This window comes from Crassostrea angulata, chromosome 2 (assembly GCF_025612915.1).
Source record: "Crassostrea angulata isolate pt1a10 chromosome 2, ASM2561291v2, whole genome shotgun sequence".
NCBI classification, from domain to species: domain Eukaryota; kingdom Metazoa; phylum Mollusca; class Bivalvia; order Ostreida; family Ostreidae; genus Magallana; species Magallana angulata.
The window spans coordinates 57,838,789-57,863,979 of NC_069112.1; the positions used below are offsets into that span (position 1 = coordinate 57,838,789).

General features: G+C 40.8%; 1 protein-coding gene and 5 pseudogenes across 1 annotated transcript; all 6 read right to left on the reverse strand.

Annotated features, from left to right (window-relative positions):
• Positions 1-1,203: 1,203 nt before the first annotated feature.
• Positions 1,204-2,198, reverse strand: LOC128170889 (uncharacterized). The gene is made up of 2 exons (XM_052836646.1): positions 1,832-2,198; positions 1,204-1,619 (listed from the first exon to the last, which is right to left on the reverse strand). The coding sequence occupies exons 1-2, from the start codon at positions 2,184-2,186 to the stop codon at positions 1,204-1,206; spliced, it is 771 nt and encodes a 256-aa protein (XP_052692606.1). The 5' UTR covers positions 2,187-2,198.
• A 3,080-nt stretch (positions 2,199-5,278) lies between these two features.
• On the reverse strand, positions 5,279-6,949 carry LOC128174552 (uncharacterized; annotated as a pseudogene).
• A 370-nt stretch (positions 6,950-7,319) lies between these two features.
• Positions 7,320-11,595, reverse strand: LOC128174553 (uncharacterized; annotated as a pseudogene).
• Positions 11,596-11,925: 330 nt separating this feature from the next.
• Positions 11,926-15,601, reverse strand: LOC128174554 (uncharacterized; annotated as a pseudogene).
• Positions 15,602-15,931: 330 nt separating this feature from the next.
• On the reverse strand, positions 15,932-19,607 carry LOC128174555 (uncharacterized; annotated as a pseudogene).
• A 2,299-nt stretch (positions 19,608-21,906) lies between these two features.
• LOC128173467 (uncharacterized) lies at positions 21,907-22,973 on the reverse strand (annotated as a pseudogene).
• Positions 22,974-25,191: the final 2,218 nt, after the last annotated feature.

The window sequence follows — 25,191 nt, forward strand, 5'->3', positions numbered from 1 at the left end:
TTGCACGTTACAATAGTTACGTGTTAAATGGGTCTTGATTGTACATGTACATGTGGAAGCTTTGCAGAAACGCATGGCTAGTTTTAACTTTTATACCTGTAACATCTAATTATAATGGCATAATGAAAAATCAGTTTTTGTTATTGATGTCAAAGATATGAATACCTCCGAATTATATTATTTAGAGTTTTTAATTTCATCGCTAACATTAGTTTTACTGTCGGATATCTTAGTGGTTAATCTTTTTTTTTTGGTGAAAGCGGTATTTCCCTCTACACGTTATGAATGTGAAATCTAGAACGGTTTTCAAATAGATTTCAACATATTAACGTCAAAGACATTCAGGGCCTGAAAACAATCGGATATGTGCAAAAGCATCACATAAGAATATGATAGGAGCTTTTATTTTACTTTCATGTTAAATACTGAAATCTGATTGGTTAAGACACAGTTGACAATCCGTTCTATTACCCTCAGCGTTGGCAACACACTTAGCAATGAGTAACACAACGAATTGTTAAATGCGCGTAAATTATGCGCGCACGGTTCGGCGTAGAATTCACGTCATTTCTATATAAAAGCAGTAAATAAAATTTTAATATTAAGACATTCAGTATAATAAAATAGATAGTGCCTGTTTGGGAGGATAACAGTTCAAATTGACACCCCTCAAAAACCATTGTTAACCTCTGCCTCGCGTCGGTTGACAATGGTTTCCTCGGAGTCTCAATTTCAACTGTTACCCTCCCAAACAGGCACTATTTATATTTGTATATCTTAACTTCATGATTGTTGTATCGTCCTAATATTTGATATAATGATATACTATGTATGTAATGTATTCTCTGATAGGAGGAAAACATATTGAATTATTAGTTGAATAAATGAATAATATTGATATCGCCTCATTGTCATCCTCTTCTTCTTCTTCTTCACAAATGTGTATTCGTCAATCAAAATGATTAATTGTTTAGAATTCTGTCAAAATCAAAATTATGCATTTAAATGCTTGCATTTGTTGTGGTACCTCTTAGTCGTATGAATAAGTCGGAAACCAGAAGAAAGGTTAAAAATTAGGCAACCATTCGTCTTTCAGCCACACATGCAAAACCTTTTTAACAAAAAAAAAAAACGACATTAAACTATTTGCATGTGTCTTGATTTATTAAAAAAAAACATTTGACATAGAATAGAGTTATAACTTTAGAAAATTCTCCATCCGCTGAACGTAGACCGGCCTCCGTGGAAGCTGACAATACTTCCTCTCGACGCAAGGTTCGATTCTGCTGGAGTGCGGATCAGGACAGCATCGCCTGCATTTAATCTTTTTACTACGGTAACTGAAGAGTAACTGACGTCAGAATGATTACCACTGTCCGCAAACGCGTTTCCGATGCTCTGTGAATTAACAGCTATTTCGGTAAAAATATGGTTATTTTCGTGAGCAATAACGTTCCAGTTAAAAGCGTAAACACCATCCACGGGGGTTATGAACGCTCCTAGGTTCGGATTGTACGCGTTACCTTCGTTTGTGACAACTACGTCAAAAATGATCACGTGATGTCTGCTTGGATTAATTTCACTTGCCCTCATGTATGCATAAAATGCAACAGCGTCACCTGCAAAAAAATTAAAGTGAAAGTTCACGATAACGAGAAACTAATATCGAACAATTTTAGGTTTAGAAGCCTTTGATATCAAGATTACAATAACGATCTCAGTACATAAAATGAAAATGCATGTTGTTATAGTAGAAGAAAAATATCTTGTAGGCGAAAAATGTCTTTAATTCTTAATAGATTTTAAAATACATGCGTGAAATAACACTCACTGATTGGATACCAGGTGGACCTTGTGTTTCTATTTGTCAAACCTTCGTCATGTCGTTCTAAGTTTGGTTTACTCTTGCTTTTCAATATCGGTCTATTTTCATCAGCTCTTTGCAAATACTCAATATCCAGAGTTTGTTTCTGAACAATGCGCTTGAGTTCAGCGATCGTGCGGTCTCTTTTTTCCAATTTTCTCTCTAGCAATCGAATTGTCTCTTCATATTTACCGACTTTTTCTTCTAATACAAACAGTCTTTCGAGAATAAACTGGACCGGGGTCCCATGACCTGCCAATTCAGAGCCATTGCATCCTCTGCAAAAAAGTGTTGCACATATTAAAGCCAAGATGATTAACATTGTTAGTTAACACTTTCGCTACCAACCTTGAAAGTGATATAGTCCGAAAGCAAAGGCTTTATTTTATAATAAGCCTTATCTTATCCAACTGCAATGGTATAGTTCTATTGAGTTAGGTATTAACCTAGACAGACATGAACTCATTCTATATATTGCGTTTCGGTGCATTACGAAGTCTGCAATATCCCTAAACATTACTGTGGAATCATTAGAATTCGTGGTGGCTCAATTTTCGTGGTAATCGTGGGTAGCCCTCGCCCACGAATTTACATCTTCAACGAAAACTAATTATAAAATGTTTGGTTTACCTACTGAAATTGAAAACTGACTCATCCATGAAATTAGACCCCCACGAACAAGCAAAAAACCAACAATCCACGAAAATTGGCCCCCACGAAATTAAAAGATTCCACAGTATATCCATTGCAACTTGGTGCAACATGAACTGATATGATAAATCATAGAAATGTTCTGATGAAGAACTAACAGCTGCATCGACTGATTCAACAGTTCATTAGACTTCATTGTTAAAAATAATGTTATTGTTTTAATCAGTGCTGCTGATTTTTTAAAATTAAAAATCAGATCTGTGATGTTTAATAGCTGTCCCAGTAAGATCAATTCTTATCGTGTCCTAAACCAGAATCGCCGACTTGGTGTGAAAAAAGTTAATAAACAGAACGTACTGGAGCATGATATATAATCAGTCAGGATGGTGGTACCATGTTTTGATTCAATATTTTATTGGTGTTTTCATTTATTCATAAAGAGTATATTAGACATATGGTAACTATTTTATGACTATTATACATGTAGTCAAGGAATCCTGAAATGAAATATGTCAAATGAGGGGGGGGGGGCTTGGCTTTTAAATTTCAAGTAGCAGATTAAGACTAGGTACATTTATTTTATACTGCATCATCCACAAAATCAAACGAAAAAATATTCTACTTTTAAAAACATTTGTATTTTTTTTTTTTGCTCTACACAGGAGAGTTGGACTGTTGGATTTACCCATCCAGTAAGCAATGTTTCTTAGCCACAGTCTATCGGTAACAATTTGTTCCATTTAGATACATTGATTTTTTGTTTTACCAGTACTTGTTTAGATAATTTATGATTGTATCATATTTCATGTATATATTGAACTTACTGTATCCACAAAACTTTCAAATATACAAAGAGGAGACATTATGGGAAGGAGGCCGATGTAATATTTTACTTTAGTCTTAAAAACACAAGTGCTGCATAAAATTATATAGTTGTTTTTACACATTACATGTACCTGAAATAAATACAGGTTTCTTAAATAAACTAATATTGGTGATATGCATAGACATGCATTCATATGTTTAAAGTTGACGCTAATGTCGCTATTCCTTGGGGATCGCTGTAGCAAAAAATTGGTACAAATTCTAAGTGGATATTCAAGTACGTTTTGAACTTCTTCTTTTTTTGTCAATTTACATTTCGTAAAGACATATGTAACAAACAAGACAGTAAGATAAAGTTCTTTTTCTACGAAATCAAGAAGAAGAGACTGATGTATTACAAAAGGGGTCATAGACTAGTGGAATATTTTACAAATAACTTTTAAAAAATTCCAACGCACTACTGTATAATAAGGGATTTTTAGGGGCCGAAGTACCCCAACTTTGACGCAATGTTTCTGGAGAAGGGTACACATTTTGTTAAGCATCGTGAAAGAGAACATGTTTGTATTGATGGTTCTAATCGGTTCAGAAAATGAATAATACTAGGAACAACAGAACATTTGGTGTTGTCTAAGGTTATGTATGTTTATCATCTCCTGAAAGCATGTATGTTTTTTCTTTAATAAGATGATAAGACCTTTTCAGGTCACAAAATAAAAAAATCAAAGTACTGAAGTGCTAAAAGCCGGGCTCTTTTGGTGTGTCTTTATGCACAATCTAATTAAAATTAGACGTTCTGAATCCGCTACCGCTTCTCAAACATCTAACAACATCCCATGCAGGGTCACGTCAGTGTGACCTTTCAGTTAACCAATGGAATCACTTGTTCTGACTCGATCTTTGGATGAGTGCTCGGAACTTTTTTATCGACATACGTAGATGGAATAAGAGTACCAATGCACCGGATGTTGACATCAGAGAAAAAGTTATAGAACATTGTAACACGGAATAAATGGATGGGCGTCAGGCGATTGGCTGAATTCAGGTATGTAATTATTTTCATTTTAAAGCCAAAATATAAATGTTTGAAAGAAATGATGGGATGAGGGAATATTGCAGAAAATACAGAAATGCCAGAGGAGATTGTAGGAGTGGGGGTTAATTTTTTATGCAGGGTGCCATTTACTGCTGATCGCTGTAAGTTGTAAACAAGTGCAAATTTGACCTATAAACGCCACGGGACCATGTATTTTTTTTGGAAATTTCTGAAAGTGCTTAAAATGAAGTTTCAAATGATACCAAAGATTGGGCTGCTGTTGTCATAGTAAAGTACTGAGAGGTCCTAAGGTTTGTATAGAGTTCTATGGGAAAATAATTGGTAGGCTTTTCCCTATAGAGACCCAGTTTTTGACATGTCATGTGACTTTAAAGAAGAAAGTAGTTATTTTTAGTTACAGAATCCATGATGGAGGACGTTTTTAACAAATTGAGAAACAAATTAGAAGCAAAGAGTGAAAGGGTTGGGGGTCTGGGGGGTTGTGTCTTATGGAAAGGGGGGGTTGGGAGAAATGGTTATGGGTATATAAGGGTTTTATGGCCAGATGAGGGGAGCAAGGTTGAGAGAGTGCATCGGGTGGCTCTTATGGTGGAGATGCGTCTGACGAGGTCACAGTTTCCAGGTGGAAACCTGGAGGTCAGCCATCTCTGCCATGAGAAGCTGTGTGTCAACCCGATGCACCTCTCACTGGAGCCTCATGCCACGAATCAGGAGAGGATCCATTGCATGCAGCAGGGGGTATGCAGTGGGGCACACCATCCCCATCCAAGATGCATATTTTAGTGTAATTTGATGTTTTTAAAATATAATCATGGAATTATTGATCTGGTTTGGAATAATTGTGTTCTGTATGAGTCTTTTTGCATGATCGGGCTCGAGATTCAGTCAACATCATGTTTTTTTTTATATTTAATTTCTTCCTGATGTTTCTCATAAAGTTTGTACATTTTTTTTCGTTTTGTTACTCTTTTTGCTTTGTAAGATAAAGACTTTTGATATGATTTATTTAACTCATAATCTGTTTGTATTTTATCTAGGGTCTGGTCCACTTGGCCACCAGAGGGTATGGAAGCACCAACCCCTGCGCAGAGACCTCGGAGGGAGCTGCCGGGACCGTTGTTACAGGAGTGAGCAGCACTGTGAGCCCGGCCAGCAAAGTTTCTTGTGAAGGTGACATTGCGAGGCAGTGATCGTCGCAGAGTTCTGTTGAAGCTTTCGACCTTCTGAGAATTACTGTTTTTGATTGTCTTGTCCAAGACAGCTGGAGACAACCGCTTTGAGAAACAAGCATGGAGCATTGTTTCATTCTCATCGGAGGACGGTATTGAAAAATTTTGACCTAGGTAAGAACTCTTGCGTACCCAGTTATTATTTACCCTCCCTTTGCACACTAATGAGTGTTTTTTGCATAAGGCATGATCCCCTGTGTAACACTTAACCACTGCATGTTTGGTGTAAGAGAGCTTGTTTTTTATTTTATCTGCGTCACCCGCATATAGTGCATGCGCTTGATTTATCTCGGCTGTACACCTGTCAACAGCATCAAGGGCAAAATTGTGCAAAAGTTTGGTTTTTTCTGCCTTGGTTCTTTTCGGCATGATCTCCAAGAGTCTCTGGTCTCTTTTGATTGCTTTTCTTATGCTCTCAGACAGGTGACGAGTGTCAATATAGTGACATGGCTTATTTTCCAGCAGACCATCCTTATAGAGGGAGTCTGCAGCCCGACCAGCAGAGCTGTCTGGATCGGTGGTGACTTCCCTTACCTCCAGGCCATCTTCACAGAGTAGCTCCGCCATACCCTCCCTGGCCCACGTGAACTCATCCCCTATCGTGTGATGCATCGGAAGGTTTGCCCCACAGACCCCGGGGTTGCATTGATGGTCACGAGAGCCCTCATCAAGTAAGTGACCATGTTTTGAGCATATCTTATACCATTTTAATTATTTGGTGTTTTGAGGTGACATTCTCAGCAAATGAGTACACAGTTTGTGTCGCCGGCTGGAAGGGTGTCTCACCCACCCCCGAGTAGAGGGGGTTATTGTACATGCCATCGCATTGTACAGGGATGGCATGTGGGGATTCATTTCCCCTCAGGGTGTTCACATCTACCAGCCGGCGACACCTGTCACTCATGTCAGCCTCGTTGATGTTTTGGATCAAGGGCAAAACTTTATTGGAAGCTTTTTGTAGGGACCTACGAGCAGGAGGAGGAGTATTAGTACAGAGAAGAATTTTCCGCATCCCATCATTACCCACAGGAGTTTGACTGAGCCCAACTTGCAGACCATAATTGATTTTAGCTGCCTTTCTACCCGGGGATTTGGTATCTACCTCCTCATACAGGTTGTAACGCCTAGACGAGTAGGTACACTTGGTGCAGCGTAGCCCCATTCTGCTTCCAAGTCCCCGCCTCTCTTCCGACGCCAAGTCCCAGGACAGAAGTCCAGTGCATTTAGGTGTCTCCTGCTGGTGAAGTCGGAGAACCTCATTCCACATCTCAGCTGTTTTTCCCAGGTGGAGGAGTCTATGTGAATTTTGATCAGCCAGCCTAGGTAAAGTCACAATGATTTGTTTACTTGAAACAGTCACCAGTATGCAGAGCATGCAAGCAGTAATTAGAGTTACTTCCCTTAGACTAACAGGCTTGACATGTACAATTTCAAATTGATGTAATTTCAGTTTTAGGCAACCTAAGCTTCTTGTTTTTGTCTCAATTTACTGAAATGCCCTTTAGCTGCATGTATCACACTTGACTTCTCATGTACCTACATGTAATTACATGTAATTTTTAAATACATGAACCCCACCCTTTTAAGGTCATTTTCTTGGATAATTAACCATAAAGCAGATATTTGAATGGGGTAAATGTAAGAAAATTGGGGAAAAAAATCTCCTGTCTTACTCGTTTTCTGAAAATTTGACTTACTGCTCTGATTCATTTCCATCTAGGCAACTTTCATGATCTTTTGCCCTAAGCCTCCTCGGCCTCAGGAGATGGTAGCAGTTGGGCCGGAGGAGCATTTCCTCTCGTTCGGAGGCTGACGGACAGTCTCGAACCATTTGGTCCATATCCTCAGGCAGTCTCCTGTACTGTCCTTGGGAATTTTGCAACTTTTCACTTGCTACCCCCTTATTGTGGGGTACATTTCTTGCCTTAAAGCCACAATTGTTTCTCCTTTTGAATTTTGGCATTTCTCTAAATTAATCCTTTTTCAGTCTTAGATTTCAAAAGTCTCCCTTAATTTTTGTGTAGAGTGAAGCTCCAGTGTCTGAACTCTAATGCGTTTTCAACAATGATGGACTTTCTCTTGTCTAAGTTAATTGTAAACAAAGATGATGGGGGCACCTGCTATCTCTTGAAGCTGCATTAGATTTGGGGGGTGGTGATACATCTCAAACATGCTTAATCAGCAGGAAGGTCCAGATAGGAATCACTAGCTACATTAGGGTCAGGGATAATTTTCCCCTCATATAGATCAAAAATTTTGCTAATTGGTAAATTAAAAACCTCCATTTTTTACATTAATTCCTAAATTTCTTTGATTTTCTGAGGCTACTCTCAAATTCTGGGTAGAATCCACCCCTATGAAGAAATTGACACAAACATGAGTTTATATCATTTTATTAACATCATAAAACAAAAACAAGACATTTGAAAACTGTTTTATTCATTACAGTCACTTTTTTCATCCATATAGGAACAGAGTTTGTAAAGTTCATCACTCCATATTACACCGATGTTGGCAGTTGGATGGCATCATTGAAATGGTCACAGAATCCGTGACACTGAAGTCCCGAGGCTCAAATTTCATACACATAGACAGGTAGGTGTAAAGTCTTTGAAAATTGTAAAATGGACTAATTCTGAGGTAGGTAACAATATAAGTATAGGAATAAGAGTACCAATGCACCGGATGTTGACATCAGAGAAAAAGTTATAGAACATTGTAACACGGAATAAATGGATGGGCGTCAGGCGATTGGCTGAATTCAGGTATGTAATTATTTTCATTTTAAAGCCAAAATATAAATGTTTGAAAGAAATGATGGGATGAGGGAATATTGCAGAAAATACAGAAATGCCAGAGGAGATTGTAGGAGTGGGGGTTAATTTTTTATGCAGGGTGCCATTTACTGCTGATCGCTGTAAGTTGTAAACAAGTGCAAATTTGACCTATAAACGCCACGGGACCATGTATTTTTTTTGGAAATTTCTGAAAGTGCTTAAAATGAAGTTTCAAATGATACCAAAGATTGGGCTGCTGTTGTCATAGTAAAGTACTGAGAGGTCCTAAGGTTTGTATAGAGTTCTATGGGAAAATAATTGGTAGGCTTTTCCCTATAGAGACCCAGTTTTTGACATGTCATGTGACTTTAAAGAAGAAAGTAGTTATTTTTAGTTACAGAATCCATGATGGAGGACGTTTTTAACAAATTGAGAAACAAATTAGAAGCAAAGAGTGAAAGGGTTGGGGGTCTGGGGGGTTGTGTCTTATGGAAAGGGGGGGTTGGGAGAAATGGTTATGGGTATATAAGGGTTTTATGGCCAGATGAGGGGAGCAAGGTTGAGAGAGTGCATCGGGTGGCTCTTATGGTGGAGATGCGTCTGACGAGGTCACAGTTTCCAGGTGGAAACCTGGAGGTCAGCCATCTCTGCCATGAGAAGCTGTGTGTCAACCCGATGCACCTCTCACTGGAGCCTCATGCCACGAATCAGGAGAGGATCCATTGCATGCAGCAGGGGGTATGCAGTGGGGCACACCATCCCCATCCAAGATGCATATTTTAGTGTAATTTGATGTTTTTAAAATATAATCATGGAATTATTGATCTGGTTTGGAATAATTGTGTTCTGTATGAGTCTTTTTGCATGATCGGGCTCGAGATTCAGTCAACATCATGTTTTTTTTTATATTTAATTTCTTCCTGATGTTTCTCATAAAGTTTGTACATTTTTTTTCGTTTTGTTACTCTTTTTGCTTTGTAAGATAAAGACTTTTGATATGATTTATTTAACTCATAATCTGTTTGTATTTTATCTAGGGTCTGGTCCACTTGGCCACCAGAGGGTATGGAAGCACCAACCCCTGCGCAGAGACCTCGGAGGGAGCTGCCGGGACCGTTGTTACAGGAGTGAGCAGCACTGTGAGCCCGGCCAGCAAAGTTTCTTGTGAAGGTGACATTGCGAGGCAGTGATCGTCGCAGAGTTCTGTTGAAGCTTTCGACCTTCTGAGAATTACTGTTTTTGATTGTCTTGTCCAAGACAGCTGGAGACAACCGCTTTGAGAAACAAGCATGGAGCATTGTTTCATTCTCATCGGAGGACGGTATTGAAAAATTTTGACCTAGGTAAGAACTCTTGCGTACCCAGTTATTATTTACCCTCCCTTTGCACACTAATGAGTGTTTTTTGCATAAGGCATGATCCCCTGTGTAACACTTAACCACTGCATGTTTGGTGTAAGAGAGCTTGTTTTTTATTTTATCTGCGTCACCCGCATATAGTGCATGCGCTTGATTTATCTCGGCTGTACACCTGTCAACAGCATCAAGGGCAAAATTGTGCAAAAGTTTGGTTTTTTCTGCCTTGGTTCTTTTCGGCATGATCTCCAAGAGTCTCTGGTCTCTTTTGATTGCTTTTCTTATGCTCTCAGACAGGTGACGAGTGTCAATATAGTGACATGGCTTATTTTCCAGCAGACCATCCTTATAGAGGGAGTCTGCAGCCCGACCAGCAGAGCTGTCTGGATCGGTGGTGACTTCCCTTACCTCCAGGCCATCTTCACAGAGTAGCTCCGCCATACCCTCCCTGGCCCACGTGAACTCATCCCCTATCGTGTGATGCATCGGAAGGTTTGCCCCACAGACCCCGGGGTTGCATTGATGGTCACGAGAGCCCTCATCAAGTAAGTGACCATGTTTTGAGCATATCTTATACCATTTTAATTATTTGGTGTTTTGAGGTGACATTCTCAGCAAATGAGTACACAGTTTGTGTCGCCGGCTGGAAGGGTGTCTCACCCACCCCCGAGTAGAGGGGGTTATTGTACATGCCATCGCATTGTACAGGGATGGCATGTGGGGATTCATTTCCCCTCAGGGTGTTCACATCTACCAGCCGGCGACACCTGTCACTCATGTCAGCCTCGTTGATGTTTTGGATCAAGGGCAAAACTTTATTGGAAGCTTTTTGTAGGGACCTACGAGCAGGAGGAGGAGTATTAGTACAGAGAAGAATTTTCCGCATCCCATCATTACCCACAGGAGTTTGACTGAGCCCAACTTGCAGACCATAATTGATTTTAGCTGCCTTTCTACCCGGGGATTTGGTATCTACCTCCTCATACAGGTTGTAACGCCTAGACGAGTAGGTACACTTGGTGCAGCGTAGCCCCATTCTGCTTCCAAGTCCCCGCCTCTCTTCCGACGCCAAGTCCCAGGACAGAAGTCCAGTGCATTTAGGTGTCTCCTGCTGGTGAAGTCGGAGAACCTCATTCCACATCTCAGCTGTTTTTCCCAGGTGGAGGAGTCTATGTGAATTTTGATCAGCCAGCCTAGGTAAAGTCACAATGATTTGTTTACTTGAAACAGTCACCAGTATGCAGAGCATGCAAGCAGTAATTAGAGTTACTTCCCTTAGACTAACAGGCTTGACATGTACAATTTCAAATTGATGTAATTTCAGTTTTAGGCAACCTAAGCTTCTTGTTTTTGTCTCAATTTACTGAAATGCCCTTTAGCTGCATGTATCACACTTGACTTCTCATGTACCTACATGTAATTACATGTAATTTTTAAATACATGAACCCCACCCTTTTAAGGTCATTTTCTTGGATAATTAACCATAAAGCAGATATTTGAATGGGGTAAATGTAAGAAAATTGGGGAAAAAAATCTCCTGTCTTACTCGTTTTCTGAAAATTTGACTTACTGCTCTGATTCATTTCCATCTAGGCAACTTTCATGATCTTTTGCCCTAAGCCTCCTCGGCCTCAGGAGATGGTAGCAGTTGGGCCGGAGGAGCATTTCCTCTCGTTCGGAGGCTGACGGACAGTCTCGAACCATTTGGTCCATATCCTCAGGCAGTCTCCTGTACTGTCCTTGGGAATTTTGCAACTTTTCACTTGCTACCCCCTTATTGTGGGGTACATTTCTTGCCTTAAAGCCACAATTGTTTCTCCTTTTGAATTTTGGCATTTCTCTAAATTAATCCTTTTTCAGTCTTAGATTTCAAAAGTCTCCCTTAATTTTTGTGTAGAGTGAAGCTCCAGTGTCTGAACTCTAATGCGTTTTCAACAATGATGGACTTTCTCTTGTCTAAGTTAATTGTAAACAAAGATGATGGGGGCACCTGCTATCTCTTGAAGCTGCATTAGATTTGGGGGGTGGTGATACATCTCAAACATGCTTAATCAGCAGGAAGGTCCAGATAGGAATCACTAGCTACATTAGGGTCAGGGATAATTTTCCCCTCATATAGATCAAAAATTTTGCTAATTGGTAAATTAAAAACCTCCATTTTTTACATTAATTCCTAAATTTCTTTGATTTTCTGAGGCTACTCTCAAATTCTGGGTAGAATCCACCCCTATGAAGAAATTGACACAAACATGAGTTTATATCATTTTATTAACATCATAAAACAAAAACAAGACATTTGAAAACTGTTTTATTCATTACAGTCACTTTTTTCATCCATATAGGAACAGAGTTTGTAAAGTTCATCACTCCATATTACACCGATGTTGGCAGTTGGATGGCATCATTGAAATGGTCACAGAATCCGTGACACTGAAGTCCCGAGGCTCAAATTTCATACACATAGACAGGTAGGTGTAAAGTCTTTGAAAATTGTAAAATGGACTAATTCTGAGGTAGGTAACAATATAAGTATAGGAATAAGAGTACCAATGCACCGGATGTTGACATCAGAGAAAAAGTTATAGAACATTGTAACACGGAATAAATGGATGGGCGTCAGGCGATTGGCTGAATTCAGGTATGTAATTATTTTCATTTTAAAGCCAAAATATAAATGTTTGAAAGAAATGATGGGATGAGGGAATATTGCAGAAAATACAGAAATGCCAGAGGAGATTGTAGGAGTGGGGGTTAATTTTTTATGCAGGGTGCCATTTACTGCTGATCGCTGTAAGTTGTAAACAAGTGCAAATTTGACCTATAAACGCCACGGGACCATGTATTTTTTTTGGAAATTTCTGAAAGTGCTTAAAATGAAGTTTCAAATGATACCAAAGATTGGGCTGCTGTTGTCATAGTAAAGTACTGAGAGGTCCTAAGGTTTGTATAGAGTTCTATGGGAAAATAATTGGTAGGCTTTTCCCTATAGAGACCCAGTTTTTGACATGTCATGTGACTTTAAAGAAGAAAGTAGTTATTTTTAGTTACAGAATCCATGATGGAGGACGTTTTTAACAAATTGAGAAACAAATTAGAAGCAAAGAGTGAAAGGGTTGGGGGTCTGGGGGGTTGTGTCTTATGGAAAGGGGGGGTTGGGAGAAATGGTTATGGGTATATAAGGGTTTTATGGCCAGATGAGGGGAGCAAGGTTGAGAGAGTGCATCGGGTGGCTCTTATGGTGGAGATGCGTCTGACGAGGTCACAGTTTCCAGGTGGAAACCTGGAGGTCAGCCATCTCTGCCATGAGAAGCTGTGTGTCAACCCGATGCACCTCTCACTGGAGCCTCATGCCACGAATCAGGAGAGGATCCATTGCATGCAGCAGGGGGTATGCAGTGGGGCACACCATCCCCATCCAAGATGCATATTTTAGTGTAATTTGATGTTTTTAAAATATAATCATGGAATTATTGATCTGGTTTGGAATAATTGTGTTCTGTATGAGTCTTTTTGCATGATCGGGCTCGAGATTCAGTCAACATCATGTTTTTTTTTATATTTAATTTCTTCCTGATGTTTCTCATAAAGTTTGTACATTTTTTTTCGTTTTGTTACTCTTTTTGCTTTGTAAGATAAAGACTTTTGATATGATTTATTTAACTCATAATCTGTTTGTATTTTATCTAGGGTCTGGTCCACTTGGCCACCAGAGGGTATGGAAGCACCAACCCCTGCGCAGAGACCTCGGAGGGAGCTGCCGGGACCGTTGTTACAGGAGTGAGCAGCACTGTGAGCCCGGCCAGCAAAGTTTCTTGTGAAGGTGACATTGCGAGGCAGTGATCGTCGCAGAGTTCTGTTGAAGCTTTCGACCTTCTGAGAATTACTGTTTTTGATTGTCTTGTCCAAGACAGCTGGAGACAACCGCTTTGAGAAACAAGCATGGAGCATTGTTTCATTCTCATCGGAGGACGGTATTGAAAAATTTTGACCTAGGTAAGAACTCTTGCGTACCCAGTTATTATTTACCCTCCCTTTGCACACTAATGAGTGTTTTTTGCATAAGGCATGATCCCCTGTGTAACACTTAACCACTGCATGTTTGGTGTAAGAGAGCTTGTTTTTTATTTTATCTGCGTCACCCGCATATAGTGCATGCGCTTGATTTATCTCGGCTGTACACCTGTCAACAGCATCAAGGGCAAAATTGTGCAAAAGTTTGGTTTTTTCTGCCTTGGTTCTTTTCGGCATGATCTCCAAGAGTCTCTGGTCTCTTTTGATTGCTTTTCTTATGCTCTCAGACAGGTGACGAGTGTCAATATAGTGACATGGCTTATTTTCCAGCAGACCATCCTTATAGAGGGAGTCTGCAGCCCGACCAGCAGAGCTGTCTGGATCGGTGGTGACTTCCCTTACCTCCAGGCCATCTTCACAGAGTAGCTCCGCCATACCCTCCCTGGCCCACGTGAACTCATCCCCTATCGTGTGATGCATCGGAAGGTTTGCCCCACAGACCCCGGGGTTGCATTGATGGTCACGAGAGCCCTCATCAAGTAAGTGACCATGTTTTGAGCATATCTTATACCATTTTAATTATTTGGTGTTTTGAGGTGACATTCTCAGCAAATGAGTACACAGTTTGTGTCGCCGGCTGGAAGGGTGTCTCACCCACCCCCGAGTAGAGGGGGTTATTGTACATGCCATCGCATTGTACAGGGATGGCATGTGGGGATTCATTTCCCCTCAGGGTGTTCACATCTACCAGCCGGCGACACCTGTCACTCATGTCAGCCTCGTTGATGTTTTGGATCAAGGGCAAAACTTTATTGGAAGCTTTTTGTAGGGACCTACGAGCAGGAGGAGGAGTATTAGTACAGAGAAGAATTTTCCGCATCCCATCATTACCCACAGGAGTTTGACTGAGCCCAACTTGCAGACCATAATTGATTTTAGCTGCCTTTCTACCCGGGGATTTGGTATCTACCTCCTCATACAGGTTGTAACGCCTAGACGAGTAGGTACACTTGGTGCAGCGTAGCCCCATTCTGCTTCCAAGTCCCCGCCTCTCTTCCGACGCCAAGTCCCAGGACAGAAGTCCAGTGCATTTAGGTGTCTCCTGCTGGTGAAGTCGGAGAACCTCATTCCACATCTCAGCTGTTTTTCCCAGGTGGAGGAGTCTATGTGAATTTTGATCAGCCAGCCTAGGTAAAGTCACAATGATTTGTTTACTTGAAACAGTCACCAGTATGCAGAGCATGCAAGCAGTAATTAGAGTTACTTCCCTTAGACTAACAGGCTTGACATGTACAATTTCAAATTGATGTAATTTCAGTTTTAGGCAACCTAAGCTTCTTGTTTTTGTCTCAATTTACTGAAATGCCCTTTAGCTGCATGTATCACACTTGACTTCTCATGTACCTACATGTAATTACATGTAATTTTTAAATACATGAACCCCACCCTTTTAAGGTCATTTTCTTGGATAATTAACCATAAAGCAGATATTTGAATGGGGTAAATGTAAGAAAATTGGGGAAAAAAATCTCCTGTCTTACTCGTTTTCTGAAAATTTGACTTACTGCTCTGATTCATTTCCATCTAGGCAACTTTCATGATCTTTTGCCCTAAGCCTCCTCGGCCTCAGGAGATGGTAGCAGTTGGGCCGGAGGAGCATTTCCTCTCGTTCGGAGGCTGACGGACAGTCTCGAACCATTTGGTCCATATCCTCAGGCAGTCTCCTGTACTGTCCTTGGGAATTTTGCAACTTTTCACTTGCTACCCCCTTATTGTGGGGTACATTTCTTGCCTTAAAGCCACAATTGTTTCTCCTTTTGAATTTTGGCATTTCTCTAAATTAATCCTTTTTCAGTCTTAGATTTCAAAAGTCTCCCTTAATTTTTGTGTAGAGTGAAGCTCCAGTGTCTGAACTCTAATGCGTTTTCAACAATGATGGACTTTCTCTTGTCTAAGTTAATTGTAAACAAAGATGATGGGGGCACCTGCTATCTCTTGAAGCTGCATTAGATTTGGGGGGTGGTGATACATCTCAAACATGCTTAATCAGCAGGAAGGTCCAGATAGGAATCACTAGCTACATTAGGGTCAGGGATAATTTTCCCCTCATATAGATCAAAAATTTTGCTAATTGGTAAATTAAAAACCTCCATTTTTTACATTAATTCCTAAATTTCTTTGATTTTCTGAGGCTACTCTCAAATTCTGGGTAGAATCCACCCCTATGAAGAAATTGACACAAACATGAGTTTATATCATTTTATTAACATCATAAAACAAAAACAAGACATTTGAAAACTGTTTTATTCATTACAGTCACTTTTTTCATCCATATAGGAACAGAGTTTGTAAAGTTCATCACTCCATATTACACCGATGTTGGCAGTTGGATGGCATCATTGAAATGGTCACAGAATCCGTGACACTGAAGTCCCGAGGCTCAAATTTCATACACATAGACAGGTAGGTGTAAAGTCTTTGAAAATTGTAAAATGGACTAATTCTGAGGTAGGTAACAATATAAGTATAGGAATAAGAGTACCAATGCACCGGATGTTGACATCAGAGAAAAAGTTATAGAACATTGTAACACGGAATAAATGGATGGGCGTCAGGCGATTGGCTGAATTCAGGTATGTAATTATTTTCATTTTAAAGCCAAAATATAAATGTTTGAAAGAAATGATGGGATGAGGGAATATTGCAGAAAATACAGAAATGCCAGAGGAGATTGTAGGAGTGGGGGTTAATTTTTTATGCAGGGTGCCATTTACTGCTGATCGCTGTAAGTTGTAAACAAGTGCAAATTTGACCTATAAACGCCACGGGACCATGTATTTTTTTTGGAAATTTCTGAAAGTGCTTAAAATGAAGTTTCAAATGATACCAAAGATTGGGCTGCTGTTGTCATAGTAAAGTACTGAGAGGTCCTAAGGTTTGTATAGAGTTCTATGGGAAAATAATTGGTAGGCTTTTCCCTATAGAGACCCAGTTTTTGACATGTCATGTGACTTTAAAGAAGAAAGTAGTTATTTTTAGTTACAGAATCCATGATGGAGGACGTTTTTAACAAATTGAGAAACAAATTAGAAGCAAAGAGTGAAAGGGTTGGGGGTCTGGGGGGTTGTGTCTTATGGAAAGGGGGGGTTGGGAGAAATGGTTATGGGTATATAAGGGTTTTATGGCCAGATGAGGGGAGCAAGGTTGAGAGAGTGCATCGGGTGGCTCTTATGGTGGAGATGCGTCTGACGAGGTCACAGTTTCCAGGTGGAAACCTGGAGGTCAGCCATCTCTGCCATGAGAAGCTGTGTGTCAACCCGATGCACCTCTCACTGGAGCCTCATGCCACGAATCAGGAGAGGATCCATTGCATGCAGCAGGGGGTATGCAGTGGGGCACACCATCCCCATCCAAGATGCATATTTTAGTGTAATTTGATGTTTTTAAAATATAATCATGGAATTATTGATCTGGTTTGGAATAATTGTGTTCTGTATGAGTCTTTTTGCATGATCGGGCTCGAGATTCAGTCAACATCATGTTTTTTTTTATATTTAATTTCTTCCTGATGTTTCTCATAAAGTTTGTACATTTTTTTTCGTTTTGTTACTCTTTTTGCTTTGTAAGATAAAGACTTTTGATATGATTTATTTAACTCATAATCTGTTTGTATTTTATCTAGGGTCTGGTCCACTTGGCCACCAGAGGGTATGGAAGCACCAACCCCTGCGCAGAGACCTCGGAGGGAGCTGCCGGGACCGTTGTTACAGGAGTGAGCAGCACTGTGAGCCCGGCCAGCAAAGTTTCTTGTGAAGGTGACATTGCGAGGCAGTGATCGTCGCAGAGTTCTGTTGAAGCTTTCGACCTTCTGAGAATTACTGTTTTTGATTGTCTTGTCCAAGACAGCTGGAGACAACCGCTTTGAGAAACAAGCATGGAGCATTGTTTCATTCTCATCGGAGGACGGTATTGAAAAATTTTGACCTAGGTAAGAACTCTTGCGTACCCAGTTATTATTTACCCTCCCTTTGCACACTAATGAGTGTTTTTTGCATAAGGCATGATCCCCTGTGTAACACTTAACCACTGCATGTTTGGTGTAAGAGAGCTTGTTTTTTATTTTATCTGCGTCACCCGCATATAGTGCATGCGCTTGATTTATCTCGGCTGTACACCTGTCAACAGCATCAAGGGCAAAATTGTGCAAAAGTTTGGTTTTTTCTGCCTTGGTTCTTTTCGGCATGATCTCCAAGAGTCTCTGGTCTCTTTTGATTGCTTTTCTTATGCTCTCAGACAGGTGACGAGTGTCAATATAGTGACATGGCTTATTTTCCAGCAGACCATCCTTATAGAGGGAGTCTGCAGCCCGACCAGCAGAGCTGTCTGGATCGGTGGTGACTTCCCTTACCTCCAGGCCATCTTCACAGAGTAGCTCCGCCATACCCTCCCTGGCCCACGTGAACTCATCCCCTATCGTGTGATGCATCGGAAGGTTTGCCCCACAGACCCCGGGGTTGCATTGATGGTCACGAGAGCCCTCATCAAGTAAGTGACCATGTTTTGAGCATATCTTATACCATTTTAATTATTTGGTGTTTTGAGGTGACATTCTCAGCAAATGAGTACACAGTTTGTGTCGCCGGCTGGAAGGGTGTCTCACCCACCCCCGAGTAGAGGGGGTTATTGTACATGCCATCGCATTGTACAGGGATGGCATGTGGGGATTCATTTCCCCTCAGGGTGTTCACATCTACCAGCCGGCGACACCTGTCACTCATGTCAGCCTCGTTGATGTTTTGGATCAAGGGCAAAACTTTATTGGAAGCTTTTTGTAGGGACCTACGAGCAGGAGGAGGAGTATTAGTACAGAGAAGAATTTTCCGCATCCCATCATTACCCACAGGAGTTTGACTGAGCCCAACTTGCAGACCATAATTGATTTTAGCTGCCTTTCTACCCGGGGATTTGGTATCTACCTCCTCATACAGGTTGTAACGCCTAGACGAGTAGGTACACTTGGTGCAGCGTAGCCCCATTCTGCTTCCAAGTCCCCGCCTCTCTTCCGACGCCAAGTCCCAGGACAGAAGTCCAGTGCATTTAGGTGTCTCCTGCTGGTGAAGTCGGAGAACCTCATTCCACATCTCAGCTGTTTTTCCCAGGTGGAGGAGTCTATGTGAATTTTGATCAGCCAGCCTAGGTAAAGTCACAATGATTTGTTTACTTGAAACAGTCACCAGTATGCAGAGCATGCAAGCAGTAATTAGAGTTACTTCCCTTAGACTAACAGGCTTGACATGTACAATTTCAAATTGATGTAATTTCAGTTTTAGGCAACCTAAGCTTCTTGTTTTTGTCTCAATTTACTGAAATGCCCTTTAGCTGCATGTATCACACTTGACTTCTCATGTACCTACATGTAATTACATGTAATTTTTAAATACATGAACCCCACCCTTTTAAGGTCATTTTCTTGGATAATTAACCATAAAGCAGATATTTGAATGGGGTAAATGTAAGAAAATTGGGGAAAAAAATCTCCTGTCTTACTCGTTTTCTGAAAATTTGACTTACTGCTCTGATTCATTTCCATCTAGGCAACTTTCATGATCTTTTGCCCTAAGCCTCCTCGGCCTCAGGAGATGGTAGCAGTTGGGCCGGAGGAGCATTTCCTCTCGTTCGGAGGCTGACGGACAGTCTCGAACCATTTGGTCCATATCCTCAGGCAGTCTCCTGTACTGTCCTTGGGAATTTTGCAACTTTTCACTTGCTACCCCCTTATTGTGGGGTACATTTCTTGCCTTAAAGCCACAATTGTTTCTCCTTTTGAATTTTGGCATTTCTCTAAATTAATCCTTTTTCAGTCTTAGATTTCAAAAGTCTCCCTTAATTTTTGTGTAGAGTGAAGCTCCAGTGTCTGAACTCTAATGCGTTTTCAACAATGATGGACTTTCTCTTGTCTAAGTTAATTGTAAACAAAGATGATGGGGGCACCTGCTATCTCTTGAAGCTGCATTAGATTTGGGGGGTGGTGATACATCTCAAACATGCTTAATCAGCAGGAAGGTCCAGATAGGAATCACTAGCTACATTAGGGTCAGGGATAATTTTCCCCTCATATAGATCAAAAATTTTGCTAATTGGTAAATTAAAAACCTCCATTTTTTACATTAATTCCTAAATTTCTTTGATTTTCTGAGGCTACTCTCAAATTCTGGGTAGAATCCACCCCTATGAAGAAATTGACACAAACATGAGTTTATATCATTTTATTAACATCATAAAACAAAAACAAGACATTTGAAAACTGTTTTATTCATTACAGTCACTTTTTTCATCCATATAGGAACAGAGTTTGTAAAGTTCATCACTCCATATTACACCGATGTTGGCAGTTGGATGGCATCATTGAAATGGTCACAGAATCCGTGACACTGAAGTCCCGAGGCTCAAATTTCATACACATAGACAGGTAGGTGTAAAGTCTTTGAAAATTGTAAAATGGACTAATTCTGAGGTAGGTAACAATATAAGTATAGGAATAAGAGTACCAATGCACCGGATGTTGACATCAGAGAAAAAGTTATAGAACATTGTAACACGGAATAAATGGATGGGCGTCAGGCGATTGGCTGAATTCAGGTATGTAATTATTTTCATTTTAAAGCCAAAATATAAATGTTTGAAAGAAATGATGGGATGAGGGAATATTGCAGAAAATACAGAAATGCCAGAGGAGATTGTAGGAGTGGGGGTTAATTTTTTATGCAGGGTGCCATTTACTGCTGATCGCTGTAAGTTGTAAACAAGTGCAAATTTGACCTATAAACGCCACGGGACCATGTATTTTTTTTGGAAATTTCTGAAAGTGCTTAAAATGAAGTTTCAAATGATACCAAAGATTGGGCTGCTGTTGTCATAGTAAAGTACTGAGAGGTCCTAAGGTTTGTATAGAGTTCTATGGGAAAATAATTGGTAGGCTTTTCCCTATAGAGACCCAGTTTTTGACATGTCATGTGACTTTAAAGAAGAAAGTAGTTATTTTTAGTTACAGAATCCATGATGGAGGACGTTTTTAACAAATTGAGAAACAAATTAGAAGCAAAGAGTGAAAGGGTTGGGGGTCTGGGGGGTTGTGTCTTATGGAAAGGGGGGGTTGGGAGAAATGGTTATGGGTATATAAGGGTTTTATGGCCAGATGAGGGGAGCAAGGTTGAGAGAGTGCATCGGGTGGCTCTTATGGTGGAGATGCGTCTGACGAGGTCACAGTTTCCAGGTGGAAACCTGGAGGTCAGCCATCTCTGCCATGAGAAGCTGTGTGTCAACCCGATGCACCTCTCACTGGAGCCTCATGCCACGAATCAGGAGAGGATCCATTGCATGCAGCAGGGGGTATGCAGTGGGGCACACCATCCCCATCCAAGATGCATATTTTAGTGTAATTTGATGTTTTTAAAATATAATCATGGAATTATTGATCTGGTTTGGAATAATTGTGTTCTGTATGAGTCTTTTTGCATGATCGGGCTCGAGATTCAGTCAACATCATGTTTTTTTTTATATTTAATTTCTTCCTGATGTTTCTCATAAAGTTTGTACATTTTTTTTCGTTTTGTTACTCTTTTTGCTTTGTAAGATAAAGACTTTTGATATGATTTATTTAACTCATAATCTGTTTGTATTTTATCTAGGGTCTGGTCCACTTGGCCACCAGAGGGTATGGAAGCACCAACCCCTGCGCAGAGACCTCGGAGGGAGCTGCCGGGACCGTTGTTACAGGAGTGAGCAGCACTGTGAGCCCGGCCAGCAAAGTTTCTTGTGAAGGTGACATTGCGAGGCAGTGATCGTCGCAGAGTTCTGTTGAAGCTTTCGACCTTCTGAGAATTACTGTTTTTGATTGTCTTGTCCAAGACAGCTGGAGACAACCGCTTTGAGAAACAAGCATGGAGCATTGTTTCATTCTCATCGGAGGACGGTATTGAAAAATTTTGACCTAGGTAAGAACTCTTGCGTACCCAGTTATTATTTACCCTCCCTTTGCACACTAATGAGTGTTTTTTGCATAAGGCATGATCCCCTGTGTAACACTTAACCACTGCATGTTTGGTGTAAGAGAGCTTGTTTTTTATTTTATCTGCGTCACCCCGCATATAGTGCATGCGCTTGATTTATCTCGGCTGTACACCTGTCAACAGCATCAAGGGCAAAATTGTGCAAAAGTTTGGTTTTTTCTGCCTTGGTTCTTTTCGGCATGATCTCCAAGAGTCTCTGGTCTCTTTTGATTGCTTTTCTTATGCTCTCAGACAGGTGACGAGTGTCAATATAGTGACATGGCTTATTTTCCAGCAGACCATCCTTATAGAGGGAGTCTGCAGCCCGACCAGCAGAGCTGTCTGGATCGGTGGTGACTTCCCTTACCTCCAGGCCATCTTCACAGAGTAGCTCCGCCATACCCTCCCTGGCCCACGTGAACTCATCCCCTATCGTGTGATGCATCGGAAGGTTTGCCCCACAGACCCCGGGGTTGCATTGATGGTCACGAGAGCCCTCATCAAGTAAGTGACCATGTTTTGAGCATATCTTATACCATTTTAATTATTGGTGTTTTGAGGTGACATTCTCAGCAAATGAGTACACAGTTTGTGTCGCCGGCTGGAAGGGTGTCTCACCCACCCCCGAGTAGAGGGGGTTATTGTACATGCCATCGCATTGTACAGGGATGGCATGTGGGGATTCATTTCCCCTCAGGGTGTTCACATCTACCAGCCGGCGACACCTGTCACTCATGTCAGCCTCGTTGATGTTTTGGATCAAGGGCAAAACTTTATTGGAAGCTTTTTGTAGGGACCTACGAGCAGGAGGAGGAGTATTAGTACAGAGAAGAATTTTCCGCATCCCATCATTACCCACAGGAGTTTGACTGAGCCCAACTTGCAGACCATAATTGATTTTAGCTGCCTTTCTACCCGGGGATTTGGTATCTACCTCCTCATACAGGTTGTAACGCCTAGACGAGTAGGTACACTTGGTGCAGCGTAGCCCCATTCTGCTTCCAAGTCCCCGCCTCTCTTCCGACGCCAAGTCCCAGGACAGAAGTCCAGTGCATTTAGGTGTCTCCTGCTGGTGAAGTCGGAGAACCTCATTCCACATCTCAGCTGTTTTTCCCAGGTGGAGGAGTCTATGTGAATTTTGATCAGCCAGCCTAGGTAAAGTCACAATGATTTGTTTACTTGAAACAGTCACCAGTATGCAGAGCATGCAAGCAGTAATTAGAGTTACTTCCCTTAGACTAACAGGCTTGACATGTACAATTTCAAATTGATGTAATTTCAGTTTTAGGCAACCTAAGCTTCTTGTTTTTGTCTCAATTTACTGAAATGCCCTTTAGCTGCATGTATCACACTTGACTTCTCATGTACCTACATGTAATTACATGTAATTTTTAAATACATGAACCCCACCCTTTTAAGGTCATTTTCTTGGATAATTAACCATAAAGCAGATATTTGAATGGGGTAAATGTAAGAAAATTGGGGAAAAAAATCTCCTGTCTTACTCGTTTTCTGAAAATTTGACTTACTGCTCTGATTCATTTCCATCTAGGCAACTTTCATGATCTTTTGCCCTAAGCCTCCTCGGCCTCAGGAGATGGTAGCAGTTGGGCCGGAGGAGCATTTCCTCTCGTTCGGAGGCTGACGGACAGTCTCGAACCATTTGGTCCATATCCTCAGGCAGTCTCCTGTACTGTCCTTGGAATTTTGCAACTTTTCACTTGCTACCCCCTTATTGTGGGGTACATTTCTTGCCTTAAAGCCACAATTGTTTCTCCTTTTGAATTTTGGCATTTCTCTAAATTAATCCTTTTTCAGTCTTAGATTTCAAAAGTCTCCCTTAATTTTTGTGTAGAGTGAAGCTCCAGTGTCTGAACTCTAATGCGTTTTCAACAATGATGGACTTTCTCTTGTCTAAGTTAATTGTAAACAAAGATGATGGGGGCACCTGCTATCTCTTGAAGCTGCATTAGATTTGGGGGGTGGTGATACATCTCAAACATGCTTAATCAGCAGGAAGGTCCAGATAGGAATCACTAGCTACATTAGGGTCAGGGATAATTTTCCCCTCATATAGATCAAAAATTTTGCTAATTGGTAAATTAAAAACCTCCATTTTTTACATTAATTCCTAAATTTCTTTGATTTTCTGAGGCTACTCTCAAATTCTGGGTAGAATCCACCCCTATGAAGAAATTGACACAAACATGAGTTTATATCATTTTATTAACATCATAAAACAAAAACAAGACATTTGAAAACTGTTTTATTCATTACAGTCACTTTTTTCATCCATATAGGAACAGAGTTTGTAAAGTTCATCACTCCATATTACACCGATGTTGGCAGTTGGATGGCATCATTGAAATGGTCACAGAATCCGTGACACTGAAGTCCCGAGGCTCAAATTTCATACACATAGACAGGTAGGTGTAAAGTCTTTGAAAATTGTAAAATGGACTAATTCTGAGGTAGGTAACAATATAAGTATAGGAATAAGAGTACCAATGCACCGGATGTTGACATCAGAGAAAAAGTTATAGAACATTGTAACACGGAATAAATGGATGGGCGTCAGGCGATTGGCTGAATTCAGGTATGTAATTATTTTCATTTTAAAGCCAAAATATAAATGTTTGAAAGAAATGATGGGATGAGGGAATATTGCAGAAAATACAGAAATGCCAGAGGAGATTGTAGGAGTGGGGGTTAATTTTTTATGCAGGGTGCCATTTACTGCTGATCGCTGTAAGTTGTAAACAAGTGCAAATTTGACCTATAAACGCCACGGGACCATGTATTTTTTTTGGAAATTTCTGAAAGTGCTTAAAATGAAGTTTCAAATGATACCAAAGATTGGGCTGCTGTTGTCATAGTAAAGTACTGAGAGGTCCTAAGGTTTGTATAGAGTTCTATGGGAAAATAATTGGTAGGCTTTTCCCTATAGAGACCCAGTTTTTGACATGTCATGTGACTTTAAAGAAGAAAGTAGTTATTTTTAGTTACAGAATCCATGATGGAGGACGTTTTTAACAAATTGAGAAACAAATTAGAAGCAAAGAGTGAAAGGGTTGGGGGTCTGGGGGGTTGTGTCTTATGGAAAGGGGGGGTTGGGAGAAATGGTTATGGGTATATAAGGGTTTTATGGCCAGATGAGGGGAGCAAGGTTGAGAGAGTGCATCGGGTGGCTCTTATGGTGGAGATGCGTCTGACGAGGTCACAGTTTCCAGGTGGAAACCTGGAGGTCAGCCATCTCTGCCATGAGAAGCTGTGTGTCAACCCGATGCACCTCTCACTGGAGCCTCATGCCACGAATCAGGAGAGGATCCATTGCATGCAGCAGGGGGTATGCAGTGGGGCACACCATCCCCAT